The following is an 18542-nucleotide window of genomic DNA, read 5'->3' as shown; positions in this document are numbered from 1 at the left end:
AGTAAAAAATTTGTGAGTAATGTTATTTATTTCAGCATGCGTAACTGCATATAAGTACATAAGTACCACCAAAACCGCCTTATTCTTATTCTTGCCAACGCAGTTGTCGGAATAAAAAATAATATCTTTTCCTGCAGGTAAAGTAGATAGATAGCTAGAGAGGCATGTTGCAATTTAATTTGCTCCTCGCATAGCAATGGCCTCGTGCCAAAAACAGCAGGAACTGTTTGCGATGCTACTTCGAAAATCGTAAAATTAAAGCAATTGAGACAGGACTTATGAAAAAATGTAGAAATATCTCCGCAATGTGTAGGTAATACTGCTTGCAAATCGAAGCAAGCTACTATGAGCTTATTATTTTTTATGTAGGATTTGTAATATTTTTTGCTTTTTCTTCTCGGCTTCTTTCTTTACTACGAATGTGACGTGTGTATTGTTCTTGGCCTTTTTATTTTTCTTCTTGATTGCATTGTTTATACACCTCATAAGTTGCGCAATGATCTTTCGTCGGTTTAAAAAAAGAAATATTACATTCTGTGTTAAAAAATGTTTCATATGTACATCTTTTGACAGATGGCAACTGCTTTTCTTCTCGTTACTCTTTGTAGTATCTATACATCTAAGCTAAGGTTAATGATCCATCAAGGAATTCTCTACGAGTTTGAGCTCTTAAATAGTGAGACTCTACGCGCTCAAAGCTATTTATGTGTTTTCTTACGGTTTCCTTAAGTTTCTCGTTTATAGTTGTGCGTTTTGATGATTTCCTCTATTATCTTTCTGAACGATGTTATACTCTTTTGACTTAGCCCAACTTGTTCGAATAAATCGATCTCCAATATTAAGGGTATTAATAAAAATATTTTGCATGCTCTTCTCCTTAATTTGTTTATAGTTAAATAAAAACATAAATTGTTTGTCCTATTACTTCCTTCTACAACTCTCCCATACTTCGGAATATTGTGCAAACGTTTCTGTAAAATACCCCTAGCACTCGCAACATGTGGCGGTATTACATTAAAACATATTATATTCTACGTGCAATATCCATACATGATACAGTTAAGGCGCTACAAACTACGTTTTTGAAGTTACGTCACTAATGTTCTCAGCAAGCGACGTGTATTCTCGCAATCTTCAGATTTTAAATCCCTTGTAACTCGAAAACTGTTAACTTCTCAGAAAATGAGAAGATATCTTTTTTGTTTAGAAGAAGCCAAAAAACCTAAAGAGTTACAGTGCAAAATAGGAGATTGTTGAAATAGACCCTGCTGCATTGGCATTAAAATCGGATCGACGCGCATAATTAACAATTAAAAAACAACGGTCTAAATTGAAGTTAGACCCGATTACTACTCAGAATTTCAAAAATGAATGTTTAAACTTCACTTTAAGGACTTGCCAACCTTAAATACAATAATTTAAATATGAGTTTTTACGCCTCGAAAATGTCTATCTTCGCATTTTTCATATTTTAGTTCACCTCTAACTCGAAAATTATCAACTTTTGAAAAAAATGACAAGATATTTTTCTTGCTTAGAATGACCAAAAAAACAAGAAAAAATATTTTCCTGGACAAAAAATGGTAATCTTGTGAATTTGTTTAGAAACATTTTTTTTAACAATTTTTGCCCAAAAATTTCGCTGGCACTCTTCTGATTTATTTAAAGGGGACATTTTTGAATAGGAATCCGCAAAGAAACCAAATCAGAATTTTTTTAGACGGGAGCGGCCTCACAACATAGACTAATTACATATTATGTTTCTCCGTAACTAAATATTCCAGTTAGTAAGGAATTCATCTTATCTCACACTGACACTGAAAGATGGTAATAAAATTTTACGACCTCTTCCATTCACTGTCGACAAATCATCTAAAAGTGTATTACATTGCACAAATTTTGTTTATACACATAAACCTTTTAACACGTTGACGGACAGTGCGAATGCCTCAAATGTATAATCAAGTGTTGTGATACTATATGAATTTTGCAAAGTAGAATAGGGAAATTGCTAAATTTGTTTTAGCGCTTATAGATTATGGAAACAATATGTTTTTTGTAAACATGTGGACGACGGCCATGGATGTATCATATTTTATATGCATCTGTAGATGTAATAACAGGATTTTGATTTTAAATTCCGCAAAATATGTTTAAGCAAGGCGAAAACCTCGCGTTTCTTGAGAAAAATATTCCCATGAGATCTTTTTGCGTAATCAGTTTCATGAGATACCTCAGAATAAGACAAAAAAGGTTATAATAAAGATATTAAAAATGACTTAACAGAAAAGATACTGAAAACTATTTCACTAACACCAAAACTAGTTCGTCTCTGTCTTGCTAAGAGAACCGTCGATTTATTGCATTTCGATTTAATGTCCATGATTCAGTTCCATAGTAAAGCACACTGTGTACATAACTTTTAATTAGCCTTATTTTGAGGGCCAATATCAGATCTTTGCTGCATAAAATCTTTTTCATTTTCACGAAGTTGGCACGTGCTTTTTCAATTCTCTCTCTTATTTCTGCAGTCTAATCGTTATTTTCTGTGATTATCGTTCCCAAGTAAGTATATTTTTTTACTCTCTCAGACTGCTGGCCGCCTACCGTTAATATTTCATTTATATTGTTGTTCTTGCTATTTTTCATAAATTTTGGTTTTTTGAGGTTAAGGGAGAGTCCGTATTCTCCATTACATATATCTTAATATTTTGTTCATTATTCTTTCTAAGTCTTCCAAGTTGTCTGATATTATGACTGTATCGTCGGTATACCTAATGTTATTAATTAAATTTCCATTTACTTTTATGCCGACTGTCTCGTTTACCAAAGCTTCTTGTGTGATTTCTTCAGAATAAGAACTAAACAATAACGGCGACAGTATGTAACCTTGCCTGGCCCCTCTCCTTTTCTCCATTTGTTCTGACACTTCTCCAAATTACACATTTGATCGTTGGCTGTAGTATAAATGGTATAGTTTATTACTAAAGTTATTATTATGGTATGGTTTATTACTAACGAGGAAGTTATAAATGCCTTAAATCAAATGAAAAATGGAAAATATAGAGACGACGGAATAACAAAAGAGATGATTAGAGATGGAGGTCAAACTACCTTGGAAGCAGTTAAAATCCTAATGAAGAAGTGCCTCTTTGATATTGCTATTCCAACCACTTGGCAAAATGCGCAGCTACTTCTACTACAAAATAAAGGAGGCAAACACAAACTCGAAAATTACAGACCAATAAGTCTGTTACCACATCCGTACAAACTGCTTACCACAATAATGACCAACAGACTATCAGATAAATTCGATAGTTACCAGCCTGTTGAACAAGCGGGATATCGCAAAGGTTATAGTACCGTAGAACACCTACTCCTACAGACAATAAGGACATTTCTCGAAAAGTGTAACGAATACAATAACCCTCTTCATTCAGCATTTGTTGATTACAATAGGGCATTCGATTCCATAGAACTCTGGGCCGTATTAGACGGAATGAATAACGCAAGGATTGATTCCAGATATAGAATATAGAATTATTTACTATTGAATTAGAAGATGCCTTATGTCTTAGAAGAAAAAGTTAAATTGTCACTTAAATTTTTAAGTCATCTAAGATTTGCCGATGACATAGTGCTCATAAGCAACAATACAGAAGAACTAATCTACATACTAAAGATGCTTAAACAGGAATCTGAGAAGAAAAGCGGTTTAAAAATAAATTTAAATAAAACAAAAGTGATGACAAATCAAAATATCAGAATCGACTTAGATGGAAGTCAGATCGAAAGTGTCGAAGAGTCACACGATCAAGCTAGGCAAACAGAATCAAACGGCAGAGATAACTAGAAGAATCCGAATTACTTGGGCAGCAGTTGCAAGACTCAGTGATGTGTTGAAAAACAAAAAGATACCAATAAACCTAGAAAAAAGGGTATTCAACAGTTGTATTCTACCAGTTATGACTGATGGAGTGGATACCGTGACACTTACAGGGTTATCAGCCAATAGATTAAGAACACAGAGGGCCATCGAACGAGCTATGTTAGGAGTATCTCTGAGAGAACATATTTGAAATGGGACGTATGAAACAGGACGAAGGTGGAATATGTAACTGGAAGAATTGCGCAAATGAAATGGAACTGGATAGGACACGTGGCACGGCAAAACAACGAAAGGTGGACGAGAACATTGTACATTGGAGACCACGCGAGCATAGTAGTAGCAGAGGAAGACCACAAAAACGATGGTTAGATGACTTCAAAGCAAAAGTGGGGAGAAACTGGTACCAAAGAGCACAAAACAGAGAAGAGTGGAAAACTCATGGGAGGCCTTTGTCCAGGAGTGGATGCAAACAGGCTAAAGAAGAAGTTATTGTTTTCTTTAGGGACATTCACTTAACAAGCTACATGTTTTTATGGATTTGGCTGTCTCTAGAGGTGTATATTCTCGGGCTGAATACCGATAACCTTTTTCCAAGCACACAAACAATCCACATTGCTTTACTATATTTTTTGTTTTTGTTCTGTTAGTGTATCTTTGGTTGCCTATATAGATGTCATATAGGTGAACAAGGATTAGGATTAAGTTAGGTTAGGTCTGATCCGGGGAACCGGTACCGGGACAAGCGATGTAAGATGATCAAACTAAATAAAGATATCTTAATCAAGAGTACTTAATAGTCATTATTAAAGAACCCAACTAAACATGGTGGCAGCGGTGTTGAGTGCAGCACGTATATTTTAAGTATAAAACTATATTACCCATTAACCACTAGCACATGCCAAGAGTAGCAAAGCAACGTTAAGGGGCAAGAAAATATTCTGCATTGTGGTCAATTGTGGTTGAAATCATACCCGACATAAAATAACACTGAAAATGTCTACTAATACTACTCCTGATGCAAATACTCAAGGTATGGTAAGTCCAGCACCATTGAATGTTAACCCTCCGGATAAATTCAATTTTTTGGCCCCAGCAATTTGGCCTGCATGGAGGAAGAGGCTGGAACGCTACATGTCGGTATCAGGGCAGCTCCAAAAGACAGAAAAACAAAAAATAGATATCCTAGTGTACCTTATGGGAGAAGAATCCGAAGATATTTTGATACAATTTCAAAAAATTCCAGATACTTACGAGGAAGTTCTAAATGTTTTTGACAAATATTTTATCCCTAGACGTAATATTATATATGAACGTTTCAAATTCAATTCTACAGTACAAAAACCAGGTGAAACCATTGACTTATTTATTACTAGCCTACATACCTTAGCAGAACATTGTAATTATGGGCAACTGAAGGAGGAATTGATCCGAGACCGTATCGTAGTAGGCATGCTGGACACAAAAACATCAGAAAGGTTACAGCTAAAAGAAACAGTGTTGATAGCAATTTCTGGATTTTCTTCGTGTCTTATCAGATAAAACAATTGTTCCAGATATCGTTATCGCGTTTCCTTTTTTACTCCTTTATCGATGATTATTCTGCCGCGCCGTTTTCATTTTCTAATATTCTATACTCTTTCTCTTTCTTCTCTCAAAGAAACTGTTTATTAGATTTTTTTCTTTCTCATCTAATTTATACCGATCCAGATTAGCTCCATATAACAGTTCTAGTTCTACTTGCATCAGACTAATCAATACGTTTATTTAACATATTATTAAGTGTCAACACATTTTTTCTTTTGTCTTCGCTAATATTTATTTATTTCTGTTGTTTTTGTACATAGAAGAAATCAATATAGATGTAAGATTTTTAAAATTGATTGTTATTATTTCTTTTATATTGATCCTTTTTTTATTTTTAATATGACGGTGAAAATATTTTTTAACCTATCCTGAATTAATTTCAAAAGTGGTTATTTATTTAGGTACTCTTACTCCATATCTATTTAAATATCGTCCAATTGGTTTCCTTTAAATTTAGCTCACCACAAATGCAAAAAGTAATGAACAATGAAAATTTTAAAGATAAAATAATGATTTCAATTAAAATCTTTAATAAACATAAGTGCGACAAAAGAGAAACACCATGGATGGTAGTTATTAGAAAAACTATTTGACAAAAGTAGACTATTTATGCTCCAATTCAAAATATAGTCAAATACAAAGCTTCAGAGATACATGAAAAAATACAAATAAAAAAGACAACTTTATGTTACTTAAAAACATTAAAAAGCCAACTCGGGTTTAATCGAGACAAAAAGTACCGGCCCTAAATATATCAAAATCTAATACGGCCAAGGGGACTGACAATATTTCAAGAAAAGTAGTTAAATTAATTTCAGAAGGTCACGTTGATGCGTTATAAATAGACGTTATAGTAGTATATACAGTCGGAAAAATGAAAGAATACCCATGAACGAACATATAAAACACGCTGTATTTTCCTGTCACCGTGGCACAAAGAAAATTGTCCAGTACAAGTACATGTAACAATAATTATTACATGTACTTGCGCTGGCCAATTTTTTGTGTGACACGGTGACAGGAAAATACAGCGTGTTTTATATGTTCGTTCATGGGTATTCTTTCATTTTTCCTACTGTATATCTGTATTATATTACCTACTAACTATAATACAATAACACGTTTTGTTGTACAAAGTAATTGATATGGCAACGCTGCTAGGATAAAGTTCTGTTTGACGCGATTCTAGCAGAAGGTACTGCTATCTATCGAGCATAAATATTACCGATGTTGTAGATGGAGTCACTTCATGGCTGCACAAATTCACAGCGGCAATTCAAGATATAATTCTTGTTTAACGAGATTTTTCATATGTTTAGAAAAAAATATTCAACATTTTATTGCAAATATTTTCCACTCTTACAGTTTTATATATGTTGTTATTAAAATTTTGTCCGATTTCTTGCCGGTAGCTTTATTATAAGCCAAAACATATTATTTTTTCCTATTATGGCAAAACTGTAAGATCAAAAATTTTCAAAAAATTCATAAGTATTTCTTAGGATTATATCTTTATGCTGTAAGAAAATTAACAAAATTGTATGTTTGGTTTTCCCGCTTTATACTTGTAAAAAAAGAGTATTTTTGAGTTTTTTCGAAAACGAAAACATGAAGTTCGCTCAAAATTTGTCAAAATACTTCTAGTAATCACATACACCTTCTCAAATTTTTTCAAAATTTTTGAACTTCAAATTTTTTTTTGGGGGGGTTCAGATCAACCATCCGATAAAATAATAAACTTCGGTAAACTAGATAGAATCATTCAAAAAGCGTCATTCAACTATGTGACCCAAATGAATCGGTGTACTCGAATTCCTTCCCGCCGTCAAAAAATCAGTCGAGTTCATTCCCGCCTACCTGTTAATCCCTAATCCCTCCCGCAGCAGGGTCACAGGTCACCGCCAGGTAGGTAGTCAAGCGAAGAGCAGGTAAAGAACGTTGTGCAATTATTTATTATACGAAATTTAAAATTTCAAAAAATGGTTTCTAACTTTTCCTTTACATTTTACCCCGGATTAAGACTGGCAGAAAAGACATATTCATTATTCATAACTAGTGTGTTTAAAAAGCGTTTCATAAGAAACGTTTGACACTTAAAACTTTACTTAGGTATTAGCTATTTATGTATTAAGAGCGAAAAGTGATACATTATTGCTTGAGAGTAATAGTTACATAATTACTCGAAAGCAATAATGTCACTTTGTGTTTGTAATACTTACAACAGTTTTTCTACATTTACTTAATAAAATGAAACTATTTTTAAATCATTAGCTTTATGAGTTTGATTGTTCAATTTGTTTGTATTGTATGGTTGTATGGTTGCTACTGACTACGCGCGTTTATCAAATTTTAACGCGCTAGAGCAGTGGTTCCCAACCTTTTATGTCTGGCGACCCACCTTCTGATGTTTTTTCATATTCGCGACCCATCCCTCACCCATGATGATATATATGTACGTTATTCAGCTACTGTAAGACCTACGCCGCGACCCACCTGAAATCCGCCCGCGACCCACTAGTGGGTCGCGACCCACCCGTTGGGAAACGCTGCGCTAGAGCAATAAAGTGACGTTACTCAGTAAACGTCAACTTTTCGTTGCCATTGACAAGCAAAAAAGTCTTCTTTTTCAAGTGATTGTAGAAAAAGTATATATTAAGCACAACAAAATTTGGTAAACAAAGAACTTTTACTTTTATTGACCACACGTAATTTATTTTAAAAATACGCAGGGTAAGGGTTAATATTGTTCGTCCGCTAGAACTTTTCCCATACGACACGATTCATTTTCAAACAAATTAAGTCCAAACATAAAGTGAAACGTACGCCGATGTGTGTAGTATACAGTATACAAAATGTATATAGGTACACATCGACGTTCGTTTCACCTTATGTTTTGACTTAATTTGTTTGAAAATGAATCGTGGCGCATGGGAAAAGTTATAGCGGACGAACTATACGTTAATCCACTAAAAGGAATTCTAGAGCTACCGGGACTTAAAATTAAGGTTGCTAAGGAATTCATGATCAGCCAAATAAATATATATTTTTTGATGTACCTAACATTTTATACAGATTTTTTAAAGGACGTTATATGTTTTAGATGTGGCTTTGGAGGTGGAAAGTTCAGGTATCTTTCGCTGGGTCAAGGTCAAGAAGAAACAGCGCTTTCACTTCTCGACATTGCAATATCTAGAGGTCAATGGCTCATGTTTCAAAATTGTCATTTACTGCTTTCTTTTATAAAAAGGCTAGAAAAACAGCTCGAAAAAATTAGCAAACCCCATCCTGACTTTAGATTATGGCTAACCACCGACCCAGTGGATACGTTTCCCATCGGAGTTTTACAGAGGTCGTTAAAGGTGGTCACGGAACCACCCAATGGTTTGTATACTAACATTACCAAAATTATATGTGTATGTATATTATAGTCCAGGCTGTATCATCGCCGGTAAATTATTCCGATTCGATTTTTTTACACAAAAGAGCTCCTTATAACAAATCCACAGGGTGCCAGATGGTACCGTGGTCGAAAAATTGTTTAAACAATTTAACAAATTCACAAAAATAATTTCTTCACTCGGGAATTTTTTTTTAGAATCTTTGGGTCATTTTGAGTAAAAAAGTTTGTGAGTTTTCTTTAACATTGATTGTTGTCGAGTTGGCCAAGTCGAACAAAGGCCATGGTCTGGCTTTGGTTGGTGTGGTTACAGCCAAAGCCTGACAACAGCCAGGCTTTTGCTGAAAAGTTCTGATCAGATTCTGATTATTATGCATGTTTTGATTATTTGCATGATTAAAAATTCATGTTTTTATTGTTAAACAAAGCTATAAACAAATAGTGTTTGAGCATTTTGGCGCGTGCCCAATGATGAGAGGTGCATTGAAAACATCACTCGAGCACTATATGTTTATAGCTTTGTTCAACAATAAAAAAATTAATATTTAGCAATGCTAATAATCAAAATCAGTGTAATTTGACTTGAACTTTCAAATACTGCAAGCATAATTGCTATTTTATTTTTTAATCAAAAGTTATTCTAGTTAAAAAATTGCAATTTTTCGATGTTTTGAAAGTTTAACCGCGCCTATCTCGAAAATTATGCATCCTACTAAAAAAACTTTTATTTTTTTGCTTAGAATGGCCCAAAAAATACAAAAAAATATTTTGTTTTGCGAAATATCGCTGTCATGTAATTCTGAAAGTTATTTGTTTATAACAATCTTATCGACATCCGGATCAACTGTTACCCAAAAAATTCGTATTCCACGGGTCAAAATACATAAAAAAAACTTGGGTAAGTCCATCTAAATAAAGGAGGTCGTTGTACCCTGACGACAGCACTACTTTGGTTGTTCCCTTTGGTTGTTCCACATTATTATGTATTTAGAAAATAATACTTATGTATACGAGTAGAGGGTGGGTTAATGAAAACAGTCCACCTCGATATTTGGCACTATTTGTTAGATTTTAAGGAAATGAGGAAACAAGCCGATCTTTGTTCTAAGGGGGACACATTTTTATGGTAGGAACAGTAGGAAAAATGAAAGAATACACATGAACGAACATATAAAACACGCTGCATTTTCCTGTCACCGTGTCACAAAGAAAATTGTCCAGTGCCAGTACATGTAATAATTATTATTATTACATGTAATAATTATTATTACATGTACTTGCGCTGGGCAATTTTCTTTGTGACACGGTGACAGGAAAATACAGCGTGTTTTATATATTCGTTCATGGGTATTCTTTCATTTTTCCGACTGTACATAGGTCTGTCATTGGTCAACCCCCTTCCTTCCACTTTACCAACCCCTTATTTCTAAATAGGGAATATACCATGTATGACACATCATTCTTCTTCTTCTTGTAGTGCCTATCCGTTTCGGATGTTGGTGACCATCATGGCAAGCTGTACATTGCACACTGCTGCTCTAAAAAGATTTGTAGTGGTTGTGTTGAACCACGTACGTATTTTTCAGCCAGAAAATCCTTCACTTTCCTGGTACTTGCTTTCCTTCTACTTTTCCCTGCAGGATAAGCCGCAGCAGTCCATATCTTTTACTGTTACTCATGATGTGACCGAGGTATTCGATTTTGGCTGTTTTTGAAATGCAGATCTTACTTTCTCTATCCTACATTTGATTTCTATGCAATGATCCAAATTTTCATTGACGTTCGTACCAAGGTGTATGTTTTTACTCTTTCTATTTGTTGGCCATTCACACTGATTCCTCCAAATTGCTTTTCATTCTAGAGATCATCATACATTTTGTTTTCTTAGTGTCTAGTGAAAGTCCGTATCTCTGACTGATTTCTGCGATTCTATTTATTAACTCCTGGAGGGTTTCGGAACTGTCAGCGAATACCACCGTGTCGTCTGGCTGTCTTATGTTATCGATACATTCTCCGTTAATTCAAATTCCGGCTTCAACATCATTCACTGCTTCTTGGAAGATTTCCTCAGAGTAGATGTTAAACAGCAGTGGTGATAGTTACATCCCTGACGGACGACCGCCCACGTTTGATTTTGATATCGTCGGATTCTCCTGCCTCTGTCCGGATAGATGATGTTTGATTCCAGTAAAGATTGCTGATAATCCTTAAATCACAGGTGTTTATTCCAATATTGGTTAACATCTCTATCAGCTTGTCGTGCCTTACTGTATCGAACGCTTTACGACAAAATTCCCCGTAGGTGGCTGTATACCATTAATTACAAAAATTGAAGAAAAAAATCTGCTGTGTAAAAGGTATATTTATTGAATTTATTAGGGGTTTCAAATATACAGGGTGTTTCATTAATAATTGTCCATATAGTAACTGGAGAAACCTTAGCAGAAAATACGAAGATTTAACCTAAAACACTTAAGAGGAAACAGTAGCGATCAACAGGTAGCGAAAACGCGTTCCAAGATGGCGGCTGTAATTTTGAATATTTTTTCGAGATATTTGGCACACGTATTCGTAATATAATAAAGAATGGCGGTATAGAGCCCAATTTAAAAAATATATTAATATGTGGAAATTACTCTGTAATTAAATGCAATATTAAAAAACCGAGCCTGTACCGCCATTAAGAAGAACAAAAAAATACACTTTCTTCAAATAAACTTTTTTATCCGATGCCTAGATTTCGTCTCATTTTGGAACTACTAAAATTTTTTATTTCATTAGTAGTTCCAAAATGACACAAAATCTAGGCATCGGATAAAAAAGTTTGTTTGAAGAAAGTGTATTTTTTTGTTCTTCTTAATGGAGGTACAGGCTCGTTTTTTAATATTGTATTTAGTTACAGAGTAATTTCCACATATTAATTTATTTTTCAAATTGGGCTCTGTACCGCCATTCTTTATTATATTACGAATACGTGTGCCAAATATCTCGAAAAAATATTCAAAATTACAGCCGCAATCTTGGAACGCGTTTTGGCTACCTGTTGATCGCTACTGTATCACCTTAAATAAAATGTGGTTCCTTACTGAGTTACAGGGTGTTTTATCTAAAAATTTAAAAATTATTTTTGCTCAGCATTTTAAAACTGTTCGCCGTATCCTTTTCATACTTAGCAGAAAGTGCGACTACTATACACCCTACTAAATTATGATAAACAAACGTTTCTAGATACTACCAGAGGCGTACGACAGGGGATAGTGAATGGTTGACCCTTCTCAAATTCTACGAGACTGGAGGCCCTTCTCAAAATTACTATTTTAGTGCCATTTTTAGATTCTCCAATACTTTCTACGTAAATAATATACTCTTCATTGGTAACGATAAAGTTATTAGTTTTCGAGATATGTGAAGTTAAATATGAAACGGCACAGTTATTTTGATTAATTTATGATATGATTCATATGATTAAAATTTAAAAATTATTTGTACCCAGTTCTTTAAAACTATTGGGCGTATCCTTATCATACTTGGCAAAAGGTGTAGGCACTGTACACCCTACTAAATTAAGATAAATAAACGTTTCTAGCTACTACCAGAGGCGTACGACAGGGGATAGTGGCTGGTTGACCCTTCCCAAATTCTACGCCACTGCCGAAATTGATACTTTTGTGTAATTTTTTGATTTTCCAATACTTTTTATGTAAATAATATACTGTTAATTCGTAACGATAAAATGATTAGTTTTTGAGATATTTGAAATTAAGGATGAAGCGACACAATACATTAATCAAAATAACCGTGTCGTTTCATTTTTAACTTCAAAGATCTCGAAAACTAATGACATTATCGTTACGAATGAAGAATATATTATTTTAATAGAAAGTATTGGAGAATCCAAAAATTGAACTAAAATAGCAATGCCGCCAGTGGCGTAGAATTTGGTCAACCATTCACTTTCTCCCGTCGTACGCCTCTGGTAATAGCCAGAAACGTTTTTTAAGGTAATTTAGTAGTTTGTACAATACCTATACTTTCTGCCAAGTATGAAAAGGATACGTCGAATAGTTTTAAAATGCTGAGCATAAATAATTTTTAAATTTTTAGATAAAACACCCTGTAACGCAGTAAGGAACCACATTTTATTTTAAGTGTTGTAGGTTAAATCTTCGTATTTTGTGCTAAGGTTTCTCCAGATACTATATGGACAATTATTAATGAAACACCCTGTATATACCTTTTACACAGAAGATTTTTTTCTTCAATTTCTATGGTAATCAATAAAACATGCATAAATATCGCAGGTTACGTCTCTATATCGTTGACATAGCACTTGTACACTAAATAGAGCCTCTCTTGTACCCACTGCATTTCGAAAATCAAACTGTTCACCTGATTTTTTCTTCGTACACTCTATATATCCTTTGATGTTTTTTTCAGAAATAATTTTAAAATATGACTCATTAAGCTGACGGTTCGGAAATCACTGCAGGATACGGATTTTATTTTCTTTGGTAAAGCAATAAATATCGACTTCAACCATGTTCTTGGTATTACGCCGCTTAAATATAATGTTAAATATTTTGACTAGGCGTTGAGTACCGTCGGTGTTAAATAGTTTTATGAGTTCAGCAAATGCATTGTCAGATCCAGGAGTTTTGCCATCTTTTAGTTGTGATATTTCTCTTTCCACTTCATCTGATGTGATTGGTACGTGGTCATCACATATGTAGGATGGAGGTTGTTCGGATCTAGTATCATCAAAGAGTTCCTGCATGTATTTTGTCCATATACAGATTTCTTGATTTCTGTCTATGATGATATTCCCCTGTTGGTCTCGCAATTTGCTAGCTGTCTTGGACTTCTGAAAACCAGCTACTTGTTTCATCTTTTTATGCATGTTAAACGTATCATGTTTTTGTTCTAACGACTCTATCTTTTCACATGTGATTTTAACCAATTTTCTTTTACTTTTCGTATTTCATTTCTTTGTGTCTGTAGCCACAGATTTTTATTTTATTTTTACCTCAATTAACTAGTTTCAGTTCATAATGTATTTCAGTTCTTATTTGTCTCTGAACCGTGTTGTACATTATTTTGTTGTTTTTTTATTTTCTTCTTTCTTCCATAAGTTGTAGTATATTGTCATTCATCCAACTTTTTCTCATCTCTTTCTTTTCTATAAGATATTCTTCTCTGAGTCTGTTAAAGGTTCCACATATATTTTGGAGTGATTCTTCGGCATTATATGTTTGATCCTTATTACTTAGCTTCTCTGAAAGAATCTGTGCGACTGTCTCTTTTGTTTTCTTACCTTTTAGTATTCTCATATCGCACTTTTTGTTGCTATTCTTTTTTGCAACCTTTTTGAATCTAAACCTAAATTTACCAACAACAGGAACATGATCTGATGATACGTCAACACCGGGGTAACCCTTATCTAATAGGCATCCATTACGGAACCTCTTGTTCACCATTCACCATAATGTAGTCAATTTGAATATTCCGTATTACGTTTACTGGTTGATCTTGCGGGGAGATTCAGGTATACAAACGTCTTGGTGGTAGTATGAAGAATGCATTTAGTGTTGCAAATTCTTCTTTCTCTACAAACAGCTTTAAGCTGTCTTCCCTTTCATTTCTCTGTCCTAGACCAAAATCACCTAGAAATTCACCGTTTCTCCCTTTACCAATTTTCGCATTGAAGTCACTTATAATAATAGTTATATCTTCTTTTTTAAGTCGTATAAGTGACTTTATCTAGAACTCATAGAATTGCTCTAGCTCTCCTTCTGGTTTAGGGCTTGTGGGAGGCATACACTTATGATATATTTAATTTGACGGGGCTAGTATTCAGTTGGATTATTATTAATCTTTCAAAAATAGGTATAACTTTTGTAACATATTTACGTAATTGGGGAGCCACGATTATTCCAACCCCATATATATGTTGACCATCGTCATTTCCTGAATGGTATACCATATGGTTGTCAACAATACAAGCACCACTATTTGGCCACCTCATTTCGCTTATACCTATTATACCGATTCCGAGTCTGGTCATTTCTTGAATGGTATTATGAATTTTTTCAGCCTGATACATTGTTTCCACATTCCAGGTACATATTTTAATAATCAATTCTGCTGTTCTTAGAGACACTTATCTGGTTCTGTCACAGAGGTTTCGCTTGGTTACGACCTGGGAGGCCCTGAGGTCTAAAAGTCAATCACCTCGCCTGCCGAATCTTGGCTTCCGTATTCCATGATTAGTAACTATTTCCACTTTAGTTGGATTTGCCATGATACTTTTACTAGAGATGTCATCAGGGACCTTTAATGCAGTGGTTTCTCGTTGCCTTCTGCATTCTGATGCCGTTGACCACTTTCTTGGTTCTTCCGCCTTTGAGAGCAGTTTTCCAGTCTCAGGACAACAGAGTGCCCTTCCATTTACCAGCTCGTCAGACCGAAGCCATTGGCCAGTAAATGGTGAATTGCTTATCCCGGCAAACACTCGGACGCCAGAGCCTCGTTAGTTATCTAGCAGGATGTACCAGATGACCATGATCTAGATCATCATACGAGCAGGTAAGGTTGATATTTGAACAGCCGTCTGCGTCTGTGTCTGTCTTTTCAAAAAAAAAGTCTTAATTCATTTAAATTCAGCACCTCTTAAAAATGAAACGTAAAGCCTATGGTTTGCTAACATGTCATTTTTGCTGTAGCTTAATATTAACTTTTGATGTGACAGAAAAAATTACATATTAACAAACCATAGGCGTTACGTTTCATTTTTAACAGGTGTTATACTTTAAATGAATTAGGAGTTTTTTTGCAAAGACGGTGCAAATATCGAAAAACAAATCGTCGACGATCGTTACGTGTGAATACTCCATCTAATTGCCTTTTTAATGATGTTCCGCGAATTTTATATTCCCTATTTAAAAATAAGGGATTGGGGAAGTGAAAGGGAGGGAACTGACAAATGACAAATGTATATATTATGTCGTAAAAATGTGTCTCCCTTAGAAAAAAATCGACCTGTTTCCTCATTTCCTTAAAATTTAATAAATACTACCAAATATTATAGTCCTGTCGCCCCGGGGGAGGGGGGGTACAACCGCCTCCTTAATTCAGACGGACTTACCCAAGCTTTTTTATCTATTTTGACCCGTAGAACACGAATTTTTTGGGTAACAATTGATCCGGATGTCGATAAGATTGTTATAAACAAAGAACTTGAGGAATTACATAACAGCGATTTTTCGCAAAACAAAACATTTTTTTATATTTTTTGGACGATTCTCAGCAAAAAACGGTCTTACAAGTTTTTTCGTAGGATACATAGTTTTCGAGATAAACGCGGTTGAACTTTAAAAAAATCGAAAAAGTGCAATTTTTGAACCCGAATAACTTTTGATTAAAAATAAAATAGCAATTCTGCTTACTGCATAAGAAATTTCAAGTCAAATTTTATCGGTTTTGATTATTTTCATTGCTAAAAATTAAGTTTTTAGTTGTTAAACAAAGCCATAAACACATAGTGTTTCCCATGCCCAATGCATGCGTTTTAATGTACGTACGTAATCTGTAATCTACGTAGAAATTGTCTGTATGCCCGCCTACTTGTTGGATTTCAAATGAGAAATGCATTGAAAATATCATTTAATTACTATGTGTTTATAGCTTTGTTTAACAATAAAAAAAATAATTTTTAGCAATGAAAGTAAGCAAAACCGATAGAATTTGACTTGGACTTTCAAATGCGGTAAGCAGAATTGCTATTTTATTTTTCAATCAAAAGTTATTCGGCTTCAAAAATTGCAATTTTTCGATTTTTTGAAAGTTCAACCGCGTTTATGTCAAAAACTATGCATCCTACGAAAAAACTTGTAAAAACATTTTTTGCTTAGAATGACCCAAAAAAATACAAAAAAAATGTTTTGTTTTGCAAAAAATCGCTGTTATGTGATTCCTCAAGTTCTTTGTTTATAACAATCTTATCGACATCCGGATCGACTGTTACCCAAAAAATTCGTGTTCTACGGGTCAAAATACATAAAAAAACTTGAGTAAGTCCATCTGAATTAAGGAGGCCGTTGTACCCCCACTGGCGACAGGACTATTAAGTTGGACTCTTTTCATTGGCGTATCCTTTAGGTATATAATAATGTATATAATATTTTTGTTTTATGTTTTTTTAGGCCTGAAACTAAATCTACGTAATACCTTTACTAAAATTCGATCGAAGATACTGGACCAATGCTCGCATCCATCGTATAAATCCTTAGTGTATGTCCTGGCGTTTTTCCATGCAGTAGTTCAAGAACGGAGAAAGTATGATAAAATTGGTTGGAATATTTGTTACGATTTCAATGAATCTGATTTTAATGTATGCGTTACAATTTTAAACACATACTTAACCAAAGTAGTCAAAGCTAAAGATACCAAAATACCTTGGAATAGTTTGAAATATTTAATTGGAGAGGTAATATCAATTATTTTTTTTATTTTTCTCACACTTGTTTCAAACAATTATCCGTTCATTCCCGTATTAGCGGAAATAATTTTCTACTTTAGGCAGTAGTCTCCAATAGACGCTGTAGGCTGTGTACAGCGTCACGCCGTAGGAAAATTGTATATTTTCGTTAGTGTTAATAAACTTTGAAGGACAAAAACTAACTTACAACCGAAAATAGCAGCCCGGAATAATATCAAACAAATTATAAGAAAAATCAAAGGACAAAATTATCCTTTGGGAACCAAAGGACAAAAATTAATTACTCAGTCATTTGACAACCAATTTTAAAAAACCTATATATAACTTGATAGGTGAATCACCGTTCTTTCAATTTACAAAAAAATATACAGGGTGTTCCATTAAAAAAAGTCAACAAAGTTATTTTCAAAATCCGGCATTTTTTTTCGCAATTGGAAGCGATATAAAAAATTCAATCCATTCAAACAAAACTCTTATGAATATAAAACATTTCAGCGAAGACCGCATATTTCTATCTTGAGCCGTTTAGAAGTTAGAGGCAGTTAAAATGGGGGATAATATAAGTGGACACCTGGTATTGCAAAACCTCTAAGTTTTAAAGAACCGCTTGGATTGACATGAAATTTGGCATACGCGTAGCTAACATGTCAGAGAATAAAAAGTGATACTGTGCGGATGTGAGCTTTTGCCCTGGGGGTGAGTTTTACCACCTGTCGGGTGTGAAAAAATATAGGTCCAAAGTAAGTCCGGAAATGGATAAACTGACTAATTCTAAGCAACTTTTGTTCTATAGAGTTTTTTTCACCAAGTCAATACTTTTCTAGTTATTTGCGAGTGAATATGTTCATTTTTCAACAAAATAACCATAGTCCTGTCGCCAGGGGGGGTACAACGGCCTCGTTAATTCAGATGGACTTACCCAAGTTTTTTTTATGTATTTTGACCCGTAGAACACGAATTTTTTGGGTAACAGTTGATCCGGATGTCGATAAGATTGTTATAGACCAAGAACTTGAGGAATCAAATAACAGCGATTTTTGGCAAAACAAAACAATATTTTGTATTTTTTGGGTCATTTTAAGCAAAAAATATTTCTACAAGTTTTTTAGTAGGATGCACAGTTTTCGAGATAAACGCGGTTGAACTTTCAAAAAATCGAAAAACTGCAATTTTTAAAC

General features: G+C 34.2%; 1 protein-coding gene across 1 annotated transcript in view; it reads left to right on the top strand.

The window, feature by feature from the left end:
• The window catches only part of LOC114336768 (dynein axonemal heavy chain 10), an 863661-nt gene that overhangs the window by 758505 nt on the left and 86614 nt on the right, over positions 1-18542 (top strand). The window contains exons 57-58 of the mRNA XM_050648469.1: positions 8574-8854; positions 17069-17352. Coding sequence (XP_050504426.1) covers positions 8574-8854; positions 17069-17352 — 565 coding nt within the window. The remainder of the gene's footprint in view (positions 1-8573; positions 8855-17068; positions 17353-18542) is intronic.

Source organism: Diabrotica virgifera, chromosome 4 (genome assembly GCF_917563875.1).
Source record: "Diabrotica virgifera virgifera chromosome 4, PGI_DIABVI_V3a".
Classification (NCBI taxonomy): Eukaryota; Metazoa; Arthropoda; class Insecta; order Coleoptera; family Chrysomelidae; genus Diabrotica; species Diabrotica virgifera.
This window is presented reverse-complemented; position numbering and strand designations above follow the sequence as displayed.